Genomic DNA, 16,071 nt, shown 5'->3' on the forward strand with positions numbered 1-16,071 from the left:
CCCTACTTCAAAACGGAGACAACACGGCAAGGAACCCCTCCAACAGTACTATCCCTACTTCAAAACGGAGACAACACGGCAAGGAACCCCTCCAACAGTACTATCCCTACTTCAAAACGGAGACACCACGGCAAGGCTAACATTGCGTCGGCTCCCCTCTGCTCTCCTCATTCTTCCTACCCGCTCCACAAGGGGCTGCCCAGGGCGGCAGCCACATGAAAGGCAGCTGGTCAATGAGGCCAAATGCACACGGGCGTGCAGTGATTTACCAAATTTATTTCTACTGATACAACAGTTTTGTTTCATGATATTCTTCTTATTGTCCCTCACCGATTTTTTTCAAAAAAGATTTACAGTGGTTTTAGATCACTGATATTTAAACATTAGGAGTGAAAAAACAATTGCAGATTAACAATTACTGTTAGAACTGTTTAGAAATATAAACTTTAAATATATCCATTCCTCAACAACTTGGCGTATCTTTACAAGAATAAGGTAGAAAGCTCTTCTTCTTCCCCTTCCTGTGAATTCAGTCCATAAAGCACGGCGACACAAGGCAGACACTCATGTGTGTTTGGGTGGGAGGGTAGGGCACCCTGGGGGCCCATAACGGGGTGCTCAAGTGGGTACTGAGCAGAGTGAGAAAGGTATCTGCACAAAGGGTCGGCCTGGCAGGGAATGTGAGCACCAAGGAGGGCGGCCCGGTGCAGAGCGAGGGAACCCAAGGGGAACAAGCAGGGCCCAGGCACAAGGACGGTCAGAGCAACAGCCCTGCAGAAGGTGCTGGAGCAGGAGTCAGGAAGGAGGGTGTCCAGGCAAGGGCAGGGGAGACGGGAGACGGGAGACGGGTTGTATATGGAGGACTCAGTAAGTCAGTAAATACAGTGGGGAGGAAGGGCAGCAGTTTTCTCGTTACCCGAGAAGGGGGGGTGCAAACACAGAGGAAACCAGAGTGTACACCAGAGTGCTGGATTAGAAGTGGGGGTGTCGGTGCGGACTCTCGAGCTCTCAGCACTACAGATGCAGACGTGACTACGGGTGTGAGAGTGTGTAACGTGTACACACATACGTGTACTATTTATGCACAAACGTGTATTTCCTAGTGGGGCCCGCTGACAGGGCCTGAGAGAAGCAATGAGCTCGTCTGTTTAGTCTCCACTAAAAGGGATGATGACCCCTCAGAAACAGTGGCTGATTCCAGGACTGAGGCAGGGAGCAATCGAGACAGGCCTGGAATAGTCTGCTGTTCTAGAAAGTAAGGAAGTGTTTCAAGTTGCTGAGGACACGTCAAAAGGACACATGAATCACACCAAGGGGGTTCCCATTGGCCAAATCTGGGCCAGCCTACACATCAACACTGTGATGTTATAAGCCAGCAACTAACACAGGAATCATGAGTCCATACCAATATAAAGTTTGAGGAAGGATGGGACATTTACAGTCTCAAAGCACCTCCTCACAAAATACTTACTAATTACCAACACAAAAAAATCCCTTTACAATGGAAAAATTTGGCAGACGCCCCTCCCTTCAAGGGATCAAAGTTAACGTGAGCGGGACTAGTAAGTGGACACTAAAGTTGTGTGACACCTGATAGGACGCAATGAGAACACACCATCACTTCTCTGATACTCCTGCTAAAGACACAAAACCTAAACTGAATCATTATGAAACATCAGGTGAACCAAAACTGAACGACACTCCTGGAAATAACCAACCAATAATTTTCAAAAGTGTCAAAGTCAGAACGTCCAGGAAAGACTGAGGAACTGGTCCACACCAGGGGAGACTAAGGAGACATGACAAACGCCAAGTGTGGCCTGGGTCCTTTTGCTACACGGGACGTCACTGGGACAGCTAGCAGGACCCGAATGGGACCTGAGGACCAGATGACAGCACCGTGCATCACTGGGAACTTCCTGGTCCCGTTGGTGGCAGTGAACCTTCTTGCTGACAGGAAACACACACTCGTGTACTCAGGGACAATGGGGCACCAGGTTTGCAGATTACTCTCAAATGGCTCAGAAGGAAATAAAGTTGTTTGTGCTGTATGTGCGATCTTTCTCTAAGTTTCTAATTGATTTTTTAAAAAAATTTTTAAACAGGAAGCAAGACAGGAGTACAGCCAAATATGACTTCACATCTGGCACTGCCCGCAGCGCTACTGGCTGAAAAGCTCCATGCTCAGAAGATGTCAGAGAACCGCTATTAGTAACTTAAATCCAGGACTAGAACCTCCTAGCTTCTAAGGCTCTATGTCACTACTCCCCACTTCATCTGTTACCACTGGGTCTTCCTGCCCTACAAGTTTTTTGTTTTTGTTTTTTTTAATTTTTAGCTTTTTAAATTTAAATTCACACAGGCGCATCCCTGCCCAGCCCAGTGACTTGCCGCGGGGAGTGTCACAGAGCCCTCGTCTGTGACACGGGGATAAGGTTTACGTGTATGCTGCACAACAGGAGGAGGTAAATAATGCGCAGCATCTGAAGGTGCTGTATCTGATACAAAGTGATCTGTGAATGTGAGCAACTGTTCCCCCATGGGTGAGGAACACAACAGTGTGCGTGACCCGTCCCCGCCCCCGGCCCCCAGACTGGAGCCGAAAGCGCAGACAGGAAACACCAGGGCACCCAGGGCTGAGCCACTGAGTGTCAGGGACGTGCTCTGCAGGGGGAGGGGGCAAGAGGGGCACCTGGATGGGCAGGGAGGCAGAGAGGGTGACTTACTGCGTGTTGTGCAGCACTGTCTGGACAAAGGCAGGGTTTGTCTCCATGGACGCCGTCACCAGAGAGGTTAGCAGAGACCAGTACCAGATTGCAGAAGCATCTGACACCGAGACCCCAGACTTCTTAACTCTCTGAAAGCCAACAGCCCTCAGACCATGAATCCTAGTGTCACATCCATCGCTAAGACAACGTTTTATGTTAATCTGGACATCTGTCAAGTGCAAACAACAAATTCAGTATTGGATTAACTTCTTCAGTTCAGCAAATACTAGGCTCCCAACTAAAAGCAAAATAGTAATTCACATTTTGAAAAGAAAATTCTGAAATATACTTTGATGCCAGAAATAAATAATGTGTACAATGGAGCTGGCATATAATAAACTTGTCAGAAAAGCATCGACCAAACTACGGAGTCATAGGACTACTGTGTAAATTTAAGGGTGGCTTAACCCTTGCCATCACAAAGTTTCTTAGGAATTTATGCATCTTGAAAATTAACACAAAGGCCATTTTTTTAGATCCTGATTAAATAAGTAAGAACATTTCTAGAATTTTTGCTGGGGTTCTGAAATTTTGACTTAAAAAGCTGCTGCCTCACAGCAGTTGTTAGAATTTATGTTTAGTAATCAAGTCCAAACAGATGACAACACAGGCATGACCCCCTTTTAAGAGCTGTCGCAATCCCTTGTTTGGGCTGGAGAGGAGGAGGTGGTAAGCTGAAGAGGGCACAGCTGAGAGAAAGCAGCGTCTACTCCAGGAGCTTAGCTACCACTTTGCCCAGGCACGAGACACAAAGACTCTACCTCCCTAGGCCTCAGTTCCTCTGAGCAAAGTAAGGACACTTCTTTTGGCCCAGGAAAGCATTAGGAGAAATGAGACAAAACATGAAGCATCCCGGCTCCCTGAATGAAAAAAGCCTGGAAAGAAATCACAGAATTGTGATTATTTCCAAAATGCTAGGTGTGAAGCAAGGTCATAATAGTATAAAAATGGAAACAACGTACATGTCCAGGAATAAAGGGCTGGTTAAAATTAAGGCACGTTCTTACATCGCTAAATAAAGGTGTGCAAGAACACATGGTCTGCAATATGCTAAAACATTTTACACAACAGCATGGAAAGAATATTGCCATTTTGTAAATACGTATACAAATATATTACATTTTGTGAATACATATGCACAATGCTATGTTTTAACCCGTGTGTGCGCGCACGCGCGCGCGCACACACACACACACACACACACACACAAGTAAAGATCTGGAAGGATCCACACTAACATATTCATAGTGACAATCCCTTGGGTAGTGGGATTTTGAGTAATTTCTGTTTATCTATATTTTTCTAATTTTCTAATAAGGAAACAAGAATAAAATATTATTTGTTAAAAAGGGCTCCTATAACTTTCTACAACACCACAGAGATGAAATAATGGCTACTCCCATGTGCATCATGAGAAGCAAATCCAACCTCCCAAGAAAATCCGACAGTTTCTCCACTGTAGAGGTCCTCCCACTAAAAACGATCCCTTCTTCGCCCCTCCCACTCCCCAAATCAGAAGGCAAGCTGCCTCGTGGCTGACTCACAGAGCTGACTGATGTTGGCATTTTCCAGCAGTGTCACATAGCCAGTGACATTGCTGGGAATGTGCACATCGCGGACGTCCTGAAGATCGCTGGCACTTCTCCCCACAGCTACTGTCACCTGCTGCGGCATGTAGCTCTGGTCAGTGGCAGCCACCGCGATGGACAAGTGCCGAAGCACAACGTCTGGCTTCATTTTTAAGCTGGAAAACACAGGGAGCACAAACGACGAGTGTGTATATGGGGCGAAGCTGGCAGTGCCCACGAGTCCCATCTCTGCAGGCTTGAATTTGATTCCGTCAGACACTCTTTCCTAAAAGCAACCAACTGGAAAAGTCCTTATGACCTTCCTGTGTCTCTAAAATTCCTTTCAGTTCCAGGTTAATCTTACATTTCCTTTTAAGCTATCAGTACAGGCAGGAAAGTACAATATGAACACCCTAAAAAAACCGCTTGACCTGCAAGAAGCAAATTCTAAACCTCATCTGAAGAACTGAATATATTCCCTCATCTACAAGTTAGATGGCTAAAGGTCACATATACTCCCCATGAGAGAACAAGACAAATATTTCTGTTTCCACCAACTGAAATCGGCCCATTCTCTGAAGAGACAGGTGAAACTTTAGATGGCAGCTTCAGAACTTCTAGAAACACCAGCTTACTGCCGCCAACTCTACCCCAGGGTTCCTGCTCATCCCAACCCCTCCTCTTCTGCCAAACTGGCAAAGAGAGGTGCATACAGATTTTTTAATACACAGAAAGGATCTTAAAAAGTAAAATCACATCTGATATAAAAAAAGTACTTGCCCCTTGTGATGTTAATTTTCCTGAGAAACTAGTGGAAAAGATCTGAAATCATTACGATAAAATATCAGTCAAATACTCTTTCTCCCTTAAGTACCAAGTGCAGGAATTACCCACGTTCACGAATACACGACACAGGGAGCATGACTATCCACGTTCATGAATACACAACGCAGGCAAAATGACTACCTACGTTCATGAATACATGAAGCAGGCAGCATGATTTCATGTAATTCTTTTTACTTGATTCTTCAGACGTCTCCACAGATAGTCACTTCCAATAAGAAAACAACCAGGCAGTGCAGTAGAAAATATTCTAAACTTCAGAAGCTAATTTGTGACCACACTGATGAGGTAAGAGAAAGCAAGCAGGTCCTTTCCTGGGCTCTCACCAACCGCTGTTCTAGCACCCACCGAATCCAGTGTGAGCGGGCACTGCCATCTGACTGCCAGTAGGAGGACGTTTCTCCATTTGTCATCTTGTCGATGTCTGCCGGGTTGGAGGATGTTTCTATGTAAGCATAGCACTTTGCTACTGACTTAAGTTTGTCCATCTCCGGGCTTCTGGTTAGATCTCCAGGACTTTCTGCAGGGAAAACCAGATTCTATCACATGACATCTCTTTCACAAAGGGAAATAAAGGGTCATTTAAAATATCTAACATAAATATGCTTGGTACTTTGGTCCTGGAAAAATAAGTATTCCTTAAAATCTCCTTCCAAAAAGCCCTTATAAAGCAGAAATTGGCCAAGGATTGCTCCATGAGTTCACTATAGTAAAATACTTAATTCATTGATATATTTGCAAAACCACACTAAGAGAAGAAAAGGGTATCTTACAGTTTCAATGGACATTTCTTTAAATATGTGTGAGACTTTGTAAGCCACTTGCATTTTTGAGAGCAGCCCCATCCTACCCTCATCTAACTTTCTGCTGGGTCCCAAGTCTTCTCGCCGGTTTGTATGTTACAGGACGTAGACCCACACACACGTAACAGGTGCTGTGTACCATGAGCCGGGCACTTCTCTCTCTGTTTTCTATGTACTAATTCAGTTCAGAGATGAGGAAACCAAGGCACAGAGAGTTAAGTAAGTGCCCAAGGTCAGGGTTAGTAAAAAATTCAGTTTGTCCTAACATGTTACAAAATATATTTTTGTTCCCTAGAATATCATTCGTCTTTTGACTCTTCTTCTATTTTCTGCTATACAGACCTTTCAGTTTGCATAAAGTCTAATTTATGAATCCGATAGTTTCTGAGTCTCACATCTTGCTTAGCGAGGTCCCTGTGCCAAGAGCTGTGCAGAGTGGGACTACTCTCTTCTAGCACTTCAGTTTCTTTACAGCTGAACTTTTCGATCCACCTGAAATTTGTTTCAGTGAATGGAATGGGTTAAGAATCTGGTTTTATTTTTTTCTCCAAAAGGCTGGCCAGTTGCCCTGACCTCACATGTTGACTAATTCACCTTTCCATCCATTTGTAATGCTGACTCTACCTGGTACTATGTTCCCACATGCACTTGAGTCTGTTTCTGGACTCAGTACTATGTTCCACGGACCTGAGTGAGTCCACACTGTGTGTGGTGGCTTTCCTCCTTGACTCAACTACTACTCACAGAGTACCTACTATGTGTCAGGCAGAGTTCCGAGTGCTAAGGATAATGACACAAACAAGGCAGACAAAACGGAGAGAAATAATAATGTTACAATTTCAAATAATAAGTGCCATTTAGAACATTAAACCTACAAAGGTGATGGTGACCAGAAGAGGGGAATGATGGGGAATGGGGGCGTTAATTAGATAGAGTAATGAGACCTGAACTACGAGAAGCCAGTTGTGGGAAGGAAGGAAGGTGGGAAGGAGGGAAAGCAGGCAGGCTGGCTTACAGAGATGAAAACAGGGAGAAGGGCTGGCTCCTACGGCATGTGGAACGTGTTGAGGAGCTCCCACCACATGAGTACACGTACCCTTTTCTCTCTGGAGCAGCTGATCCAAGGACTCCTTCAGAACGGAAGCCCTCATGGAGCACACATTCCCACAGTGGTCCAGCATGGGGCAGGGGACAGCCGTGCCGGAGAGCCGGTTGCGGTGCAGGAAGCGCAGGATCAGGGATGCGTGCACACCCAGGCCCTCCTTGGACTCTGAAAAGATGTCTATGAAACCTAGGCAGACAAAACCCATTTTTGTTTTTTAGAAACCCACCACAATAGTGTTCCCACACCCCCTGCCTGGTGGCCTCTCTGAATTGGCTGAATTAAAAGCAGCCGTTAAGAATCTTCATTGAGGGCGCCTGGGTGGCTCAGTCATTGAGCGTCTTGCCTTCGGCTCAGGTCATGACCCCGGGGTCTTGGGATCGAGCCCCACATTGGGCTCCCCTCGCGAAGCCTGCTTCTCCCTCTCCCACTCCCCCTGCTTGTGTTCCCTCTCTCTCTGTTGAAAAATAAATTAAAATCTTTAAAAAAAATAATCTTCATTGATATTTTCAGCTTTTCTTTTTTTTTTAAAGATTTTATTTATTTATTTCACAGAGAGAAGGAGACAGCGAGAGAGGGAACACAAGCAGGGGGAGTGGGAGAGGGAGAAGCAGACTCGCCACTGAGCAGGGAGCCCGATGTGGGGCTCGATCCCAGGACCCCGGGATCATGACCTGAGCCGAAGGCAGACGCTTAATGACTGAGCCACCCAGGCGCCCCAGTATTTTCAGCTTTAATCATTTAAAAATCTAAACAAGTTTTAAGAAATGAACCAGTGGCTAGAGTGCCTGGGTAGCTCAGTTGTTTAAGTGGCTGACTCTTAAGATCTCAGCTCAGGTCTTGACCTCAGGGTCATGAGTTCAAGCCCCACATTGGGCTCCATGCTGGGCATGGAGCCTACTTTAAAAAAAAAAAAAAAAAAGACAAGAAAAGAAATGAGAAATGAACCAGTGGTAACCTCAATTTAAACATTAATTTTGGGGCACCTGGCTGGCTCAGTTGGTGGAGCATGAGCCTCTTGATCTTAGGGTTGTGAGTTTGAGCCCCATGTTGCGTTGTTGAGATTACTTCAAAATAAAATCTTAAAAAAATTTTAATTTCATTTTAGTTTAATAGAATTTTAGAAGACTTACAGTAAATGATTATTTGTTTCAATCCAAGCTTTAAAAAATGTATAAGCACTGAAATACTGACCAGAAGTTTTTATATAATTTTGTATACAGAACGTGGACTAGGAACCAAGTTTATCACATTAGAAAGTAAAAGTGTAACTGCTTTTATATACTAAGCTACATGAGACCACGATAATGATTATGCAGCCACCACCCTGACCATAGTCCCCGTGGCATCTTACAATGCACAAGGCTCTGCCCCAGGTGCTCCTCCCGGGCTCCACGTTCTCTCCAGGGCGGCTCCCTGGAGTCTGCCCACTCTGCCCATCCCTCTGGCCACTGCCCAGGCTCTGGCCTCACATCTCCTGTTCATACTGACCCACCCAGATTTCCTGAGTGGCTCTCCTGGCTGCCCTTTGTCTGGCATTAACCCAAGTAATCCTACAAACACAACGTCTACCCGTTTAAAACCCTTTCATGATCCATCATAACCTACAATGCGTATGCCTGGAACCAAGGTACCCACACCCAGTGTGAAGAAGGGAGAGGATAAATGCAGCAGCTCCTCCTGGAGCTCAGATACACTTGTGGATTTGGGGGCATTTCTTTTCTGTTTGCGTTCTAATGAATCACGACAGACATAAGGAACAGTGCCCACAGTGTAAGCGCACTGCCTGATGAGCTTTCACAAACGGAACACCCCATCTAAGCAGCACCTGGAACAAGGCTCCAGAAGTCTTAGGAGAAGTTACTTTAAGTGTAAAACAGGTTATATCCGAGAATGAGACTTCGCACTGATTTTCAAGATAGAACGTGAGGCTAAGGAGAAACTGTGTGTTGGAAGCACCCCATTTTGATGACGCCCCCCCAACCCCAGGCAAACCCTGGAGACACCGGTTCAATTCCCCCAAGACTCAAAAGTCCGTGCCACCCCTCACCATCCTCGTACAGTTTTTCTTCCGTTGGCGGACCCCACAGCAGCACCACCCTGACGTGAGGACGCGGCTGATGGCGAACCCATGTGTTCAGGATGCACGTGAGAACACAGATGGCCTCTTCTAACGGGAAGTCATACAAGTCTGGCAAACACTGAGCGCCAGCATGATAGGGTAAGAAAGGGACAAGTTCCAATCTCGGCTGGAAAGAGGGACGAGGAAACAAATCCCAGGAGCCAGGCTAGCCCAGCTTACCAAGGTTCAGGCTAGGACTGTAATAAAGCAGTATCTTTTAAACTGAGTGGTGATAGAGAATTTTGACAAGAACGTCCCAGTCACAACTCTGGTACATAAACACCTCAGGGTCCGAACCCCACGTTTTTCTCACCTAATCTCCCCAGAGCAACAATGCAGTAAGTATTATCTTGGGTGGGTTCCCTGATCTCCACCCCATCCCTCCCCTCCCAAACATCTGTTTGAGTTGTCCACATAAAGCTCCTGATGCTTCCCCTGTGCTGGTAGTGCAAAAGTGGGAGTAATACGTAAATGCATCAAGATATAATTTAGCTAAACATAATCCAAAGCATAATTTTAACTGCCGTGGAGTAGGAAAAAGTTCACATGTCTGGACTGCTTACAACGCTCTATAAAGATGACATAATCAAAGACAACTTGAGGAAGAACGGAAATGTGCATTCTTCACTCATACACAAACATCATCCTTCCCTAGCTCAGCACAGCCTCCGCATTAAGCCAGAGAGGTCAAGGGCAATCAAATTCACGTTTACGCATCTACCAAGTCTACCTGCCTCCACCGCTGTTCTTGCCAGGCTCTGTGCTAAGTAGTAGGACACTGAATGCATAGCAGGAAAGTTCTGAGATAAGCTGAGGCTAAAAGGGTGATATGCAAAGTTTTTTCCTTTTAAAAACTCAATTGTTTTCTCACTGGAAAAAAAGGAGGGTAATTTAACTGTGAATCTGTCTTCTGAGTCCCCAGAAGAAACCATACAGAAACACAAAGTTTGTTCATAGGTACAATGTAGAAGAAGTATTGCTTAATTTGTACCCTACTTATATTATTACTTAAATTTCTGAGTGATAGCTTTCTAATAAAACAAACAAAAAAACCCATTGGGTGCCTACCATATACCCAAAATGTGTTAAATGTGAGGACACAGCAGAAGAGGCCACTATCCTCATGGAGCTCACAGTGTAGGAGTAAAGACAGACATTTACAGATAAGCGGGTAATTAATTAATTACAGTGGTGACATGAGGCAAAAGACAAATGCACGATGCTAAGAGAACCAGGAGCCAGGGACAGCTTCTTGAGAGAGTGAAATAAAGAGATCCACTAAGGAAGGTAGGCTCACAACAAAAGTTCATAAAAATGGCAGAACTGCTCAAGCATCACGGTACTGGGGACCCAAGGAGATGACTGCACGGACTGAGTCAGTTCCTGCGCTTAAATGAGACTCTTGGAGAAGCACATTTATCTCACGGGGCCCTCACCTTGCCTAATTACAACCCACAGGACAGCAAAGTTCATCCTGGCCCTATGCTAGCACTCTCTGGCCTTCAGCACTCAGGTGAGAGCCTTACCTGGGACAAGAGAACAGGCCTGCAGTTGTCTGATGATGTGGCTTAATTCCCCCTGGAGATTAGCTCCACTGGAATTCTTGAGGGCCTCCAACATGTTCTCAGCATCGACGGTACCATCGCCCTCTGCATCAAACTGGGCAAAGGCCTACAACATAAGAGATGCAATATAGTCACGTGTGTTCCACATCTGACACTTTGTTGCTGCCGGTGCCCTGGGGTAGTTGAGCAAAGAGTCCATTTACATCACTCAGAGAACAATCAAATTCAGGACAGTAACTCACTATGCTTTGCAGAGTGTATGTATACAAGTATTACTTCATATACACACAATTTTGTCATCTCATCTCTCTTTCAAGAGATTAATCCCCTTCTCCCAAATAATTTCAGGAAGCAAGCAGTACAACATTTTCCAGCAAGTTACAGAGAACCAGATAGAAAGCTAGAGTGGGAGACTTGGCTCAGAGTAGCATGTCAGGTTTAGCAGGGCTTTTCTTTTCAAACACTCTTTGGACACAAGACCTAACTGGATATTTATCCATGTCACCGCTCTGTTTTCACTAACCTTTAGCCATAGTCGAGCTTGCTCCCTGCCAGTATTGAGCCATCTGGGGAAGTGGGTAGAGTGTGGGATTTGGTTTGAATCCTGCTCTGTCACTAACCGGCTATATGACTACCCACACATTCCTTTACCTCCAGAAGCCTTAGCTCCTTGATCTAAATGATGGAGCAAATATTACCAAACTCACAGGCTGCTGTCTGGACTAAGCGGCATCTGAACAGAGTCCAATACAATGAAAGCACATTAGAGTGCTTTTGAACCCGCGCCGGCACCCTCTCCTGCGTCCCTGACGCCAGCTCCTCCCATGTTCTACAAGACTCTCCTCACCTGGCGACTGTCCTGTCTCCCCAGATCTCAGTCCCTCCCGGATCAGTGGCTTCTCTCTTCCTGCTGATTCACTCACTCACAGGCATCCCTCACCATGAAGTTCTTCAGGAGTCTCCCAACTTCTTTCCTAAGTAAACCTCTCTCTCCCTTAAAACTCCTGCCTTTTCCTTATTTCCCTCCTTTGTGGAATATGGAGATGTCCCACTGAGGCTTCATGACTGGCACGAGTACCCCGATTTCCACCACAGACCGACCTCTAAACACAGTGTTTAAAAGGAACAGAGCAAATTCCTACACTCAGGTCCAAAAACCATGGGCATAAATGTAGGCTGGGGGACAGAGTTTGGAGCTATGTGTGAGGGAAAGACAAAGCCTTCTCTTTGCATTTCCTCAACCTGACAAGATTATCCAAAAAAAAATGACAGGATCAAAGGCTACGCTACTCAAAGGATGATGTTCAAAAGGAGAGAAAATATCACCCTGTTCTTTTCTGATTAGACCCAGTCAGGAAGCCGCGTTGGGTCTGGAAGCTCCCCACCAAAAAGAAATGAAACGGAAGGGATCAGAGGAAAGAGATCGTGGTGGAGAGAAGACACTGCCCATGAGGATGGATGCAGAAGCACAGGCTTTCAGGGTGAAGAATGGGTGCCTGGGACGGGCTGTCACAAGAAGGGCCAGTGAAAACGAAGGTCATGAGACAGAAGTTAGAGGGAAAAAATTTAAAATAATTAATTAATTAATTTAAGAAAGACGTTAGGGCGCCCGGGTGGCTCAGTCGGTGAAGCGTCTGCCTTCGGCTCAGGTCATGGTCCCAGGGTCCTGGGATCGAGTCCCACATCGGGCTCCCTGCTCAGCGGGGAGTCTGCTTCTCCCTCTGCCCCTCCCCCTGCTTGTGCTTGTGCACATGCGTGTGCTCTCGCTCTCTCTCAAAAATAAATAAAATCTTAAAAAAAAAAGACAAAAATAAATAAATAAAATTAAAATTAAAAAAGACATTAGAGGGAAAAGCTCATTATGAAGATGGACTTGTCTGTTGCCAATGGGGCAGAAAGATGGATTAGGGACTCCGGGAAGGAACGCCCACCGCATCCGTTAAGGCTTCCGAGCAAGCTGGACCACCAGCCATCAAGAGTTTTCAAACAAATACGTTTACCTCTATTTCCTCCTGAAATCCCACTAAGACAATATCATGAAGGGATTTTTTTTTCTAAGCACAAAAACAAAGAGAACATTATGTGATGCAACAGCAACAACATTTTGGAAGCTGGAAGGCTGGAAAGCAGACGATGCCTACTGCTGGCCACTCCTCCACAAGAAAGCGGAGCCCTGAGCTGGAGCTGTGCAAAGCAGAGACACAGACTGCTCCCCACTGCAGGACCCCAAAAGCCTTCTAAGGCCACGGGCGCCACCAAGGGTGGAGGTAATCGATGAGGGGCCTATTTTAAAAAGCAGTTAGAAATGACTGGCTGTGATACTGACCTTCAGGAATTACTGGGGTATGGTTTTTTGTTTTGAAGGGAAAGGGTGATAGTAGGATTGTGTACTTTTTAAAGAGTTCTCATCTCTTAAAGATATTTAATGAAACTTTTATAGATGAAAAAAAGTATTTGTGGATGGAAAAGACTTCCTTCAAAATAATTTGGAGGAGAAAGTAGGTGGGATTTAGATGAAATAAAATTGGCCTTGAGTTGGTGGTTGTTGGAACTGGCATGTGAGAGAGATCATTCTACACTTATCTCGGCTTCCCTCTGTTTAAAATTTTCCATTCAACAAACAAACAAACATAAGACATCCCCAGATCCTCTCTCCAGTCAGAAGCCTGGGGAGTTGATTCCATCAGAGAAAGTAGCACAGAGTCTCTGGACGAGGAAATATCAAGCACTAGAGCTTACAGGGTAAAGGTTTAGAAGACTCACCCTTCCTCTCGGGCTCCCAGAATGCTAGCAGCCTGTCGCACACCCTTCAGGCAAGAGACTGGGGCACCAGACAAGCCCATGAGGACAGACCTGGAGACACCGATACTGGAGGGCTCCCCACGAAAGGGCCCAACCCGTTCACCTTACAGTGAGGCTCAGCGTCACCAGCCAGATGCATGGAGAACCCACCTCTTTAGTCTCCCACTCTTTAATAGGAGTTTCCAGCCCAGGACAACTGGACATTTGAGGAAAGACTTCATAGGAAACACAGAAATGGCAACTTGGAGAAAAGAAAGGAGGAGAAGAAAATGTCAAAATGATTATCATTAATACTTCAGAAAAATATTTTAAAAGATATTTTTAATACCAGCTTACTGAGGTATAATTCACATATCACAAAACTCACCCTTTTAAAGTGTACAACCTAGGGCGCCTGGGTGGCTCAGTCGGTTAAGCGACTGCCTTCGGCTCAGGTCATGGTCCTGGAGTCCCGGGATCGAGTCCCGCAACGGGCTCCCTGCTCAGCAGTGAGTCTGCTTCTCCCTCGGACCCTCCCCCCTCTCATGCTCTCTCTCTATCTCATTCTCTCTCTCAAATAAATAACATCTTTAAAATAAATAAATAAATAAAGTGTACGACCTAGTGGGTTTTAGTATATTCAGAGTTGGGAAGCTGCCACCACTACCACCTAATAAAAAAGAACCCTGTATCGTCATGAAAGGCCAAGACACTATTACTGAAAACAGTGTATTCATTTTTTTTCAAGATTTTATTTGTTTATTTGAGAGAGAGAATGAGAGAGAGAGAGCACGAGAGGGAGGAGGGTCAGAGGGAGAAGCAGACTCCCTGCCGAGTAGGGAGCCCGACGTGTGACTCAATTCCGGGACTCCAGGATCATGACCCGAGCCGAAGACAGTCGCTTAACCAACTGAGTCACCCAGGCGCCCCGTGTATTCAGAACATTTTTATAAGCTCTTGAAAGTTAAAAATACCACAGCAAAATGAAAATCTCAACAATAGATCTGGGAAGATAAATCTCAAAAGGCTGGAAGATAAATTGACTAAAGTGCCCAGAGACTAGAGCAAAAGACAAAGTGATGGAAACTAGGCAAGAGGAAAAGAAACGGGAGACCAGTCCAGGAATCCAATATCCAAATACTACAAGTCCCAGAGAAGGAAACACAGAAACAGGAGGGAGAGAAATGGCAATTCTTATGGTCCAAGATAATCTCCTCCAACTGAAGGACATGAGTTTTGAAACTGAAGAGGCTGAACACCCTCCGTGGTGAATAAAAGCACATCGTATTGAGATTTCATAACACAGAGAGGAAAGAGAAGTTCCTACTCCCAGGGAGAAGACGCAGTGTCCATGTCAGAGGTCAGGAATCAGAGGCTGATTCAGCAGTTACACAGGGAGCTGGAATAGGAGCAGGGTCTTCAACATTCTGGGGGGACTCTCTCTCACCCAGAAGTTAATACACAGTCAAAATACCACCAACTTTGAGAGAGTGGAAAAAGACATTCTCACACATGCAAGGCTCTCAAAAAATAAACTAGTTAATGCTCCCTTATTCAGAAAGCTCCTAGAGGGTGCGGTCACCAGAAAACCGAATATGCCAAGAATGGGGAAGAACGGGGTCCAACCTGAGAGAAAATGAATCCCTGGTTGCTGGAGATGCCAACAACCTAAAGAACACCAGGTCCAGAATGAAGCAGATCAGAGGGCTCTTGAGAAGGTGAGTCTGATGCAACTCCCGTGTGCCTGAACACAGCCAATTGTGTTGCAAGGGATTCAGGCAAGTGGCAGAGAATCTGGGGTTAAATTAATGACAGAAGAACATAAAATTGACCAGTTCTGACAGCAACAACTCTCTTCTCTGTGTAATGAATGGAAATGTGTCTCCCTAATGTCACCACCTGTGGGGCCCTTCAGAACACATCTGATCCCTCTGCCCCAAAACAGCCCACGGATCACTAAACATGGTGATCAACAGGCCCCGAGTCTCCCTCAGCCAGTTCTCTATCTGCTACGGCTTTAGTCTCATTCCCACGCTGGCTGTCCCCTCTGGGGCCCTCCAGTTTGACATAACCTCAGAGCAGGGCGTCTCAAGTCTCACTGTAAGAAATACATTTCGGGGGGCGCTTGGGTGGCTCAGTCGGTGAAGCATCTGCCTTTGGCTCAGGTCATGATCCCAGGGTCCTTGGTACCCCACATCAGGCTCCCTGCTCCACAGGAAGCCTGCTTCTCCCTCTGCCCCTCCCTCCCTGTTTGTGTTCTATCTCTGTCACTGTCTCTCTCAAATAAATAAAATCTTAAGAAAAAAAAAAAAGGAAAGAAATACATTTCGGGGGCATGGCTCAGTTGGTGAAGCATCTGCCTTCGGCTCAGGTCATGACTCCAGGGTCCTGGGATCGAGCCCTGTGTCAGGCTCCCTGCTCCGCGGGGAGCCTGCTTCTCCCTCTCCCTCTGCCACTCCCCCTGCTTGTGATCTCTCTCAAATATAAAATAAAATAAAATAAAATAAAATAAAATAAAA

General features: G+C 45.7%; 1 protein-coding gene across 2 annotated transcripts in view; it reads right to left on the reverse strand.

Moving 5' to 3' along the window:
* Positions 1-16,071, reverse strand: part of ZZEF1 (zinc finger ZZ-type and EF-hand domain containing 1) — a 100,159-nt gene that overhangs the window by 75,272 nt on the left and 8,816 nt on the right. For both annotated transcript variants that reach the window (XM_025864421.2, XM_025864419.2), the window contains exons 2-6: positions 10,733-10,877; positions 7,079-7,273; positions 5,528-5,699; positions 4,313-4,512; positions 2,727-2,937 (exon numbers count right to left, since the gene is read on the reverse strand). In XM_025864421.2, coding sequence (XP_025720206.1) covers positions 2,727-2,937; positions 4,313-4,512; positions 5,528-5,699; positions 7,079-7,273; positions 10,733-10,877 — 923 coding nt within the window. The remainder of the gene's footprint in view (positions 1-2,726; positions 2,938-4,312; positions 4,513-5,527; positions 5,700-7,078; positions 7,274-10,732; positions 10,878-16,071) is intronic.

The sequence above is a fragment of the Callorhinus ursinus genome, unplaced genomic scaffold, assembly GCF_003265705.2.
Source record: "Callorhinus ursinus isolate GAN/ISIS: 27379988/994484 unplaced genomic scaffold, GSC_fseal_2.0 scaffold43, whole genome shotgun sequence".
Taxonomy (NCBI): domain Eukaryota; kingdom Metazoa; phylum Chordata; class Mammalia; order Carnivora; family Otariidae; genus Callorhinus; species Callorhinus ursinus.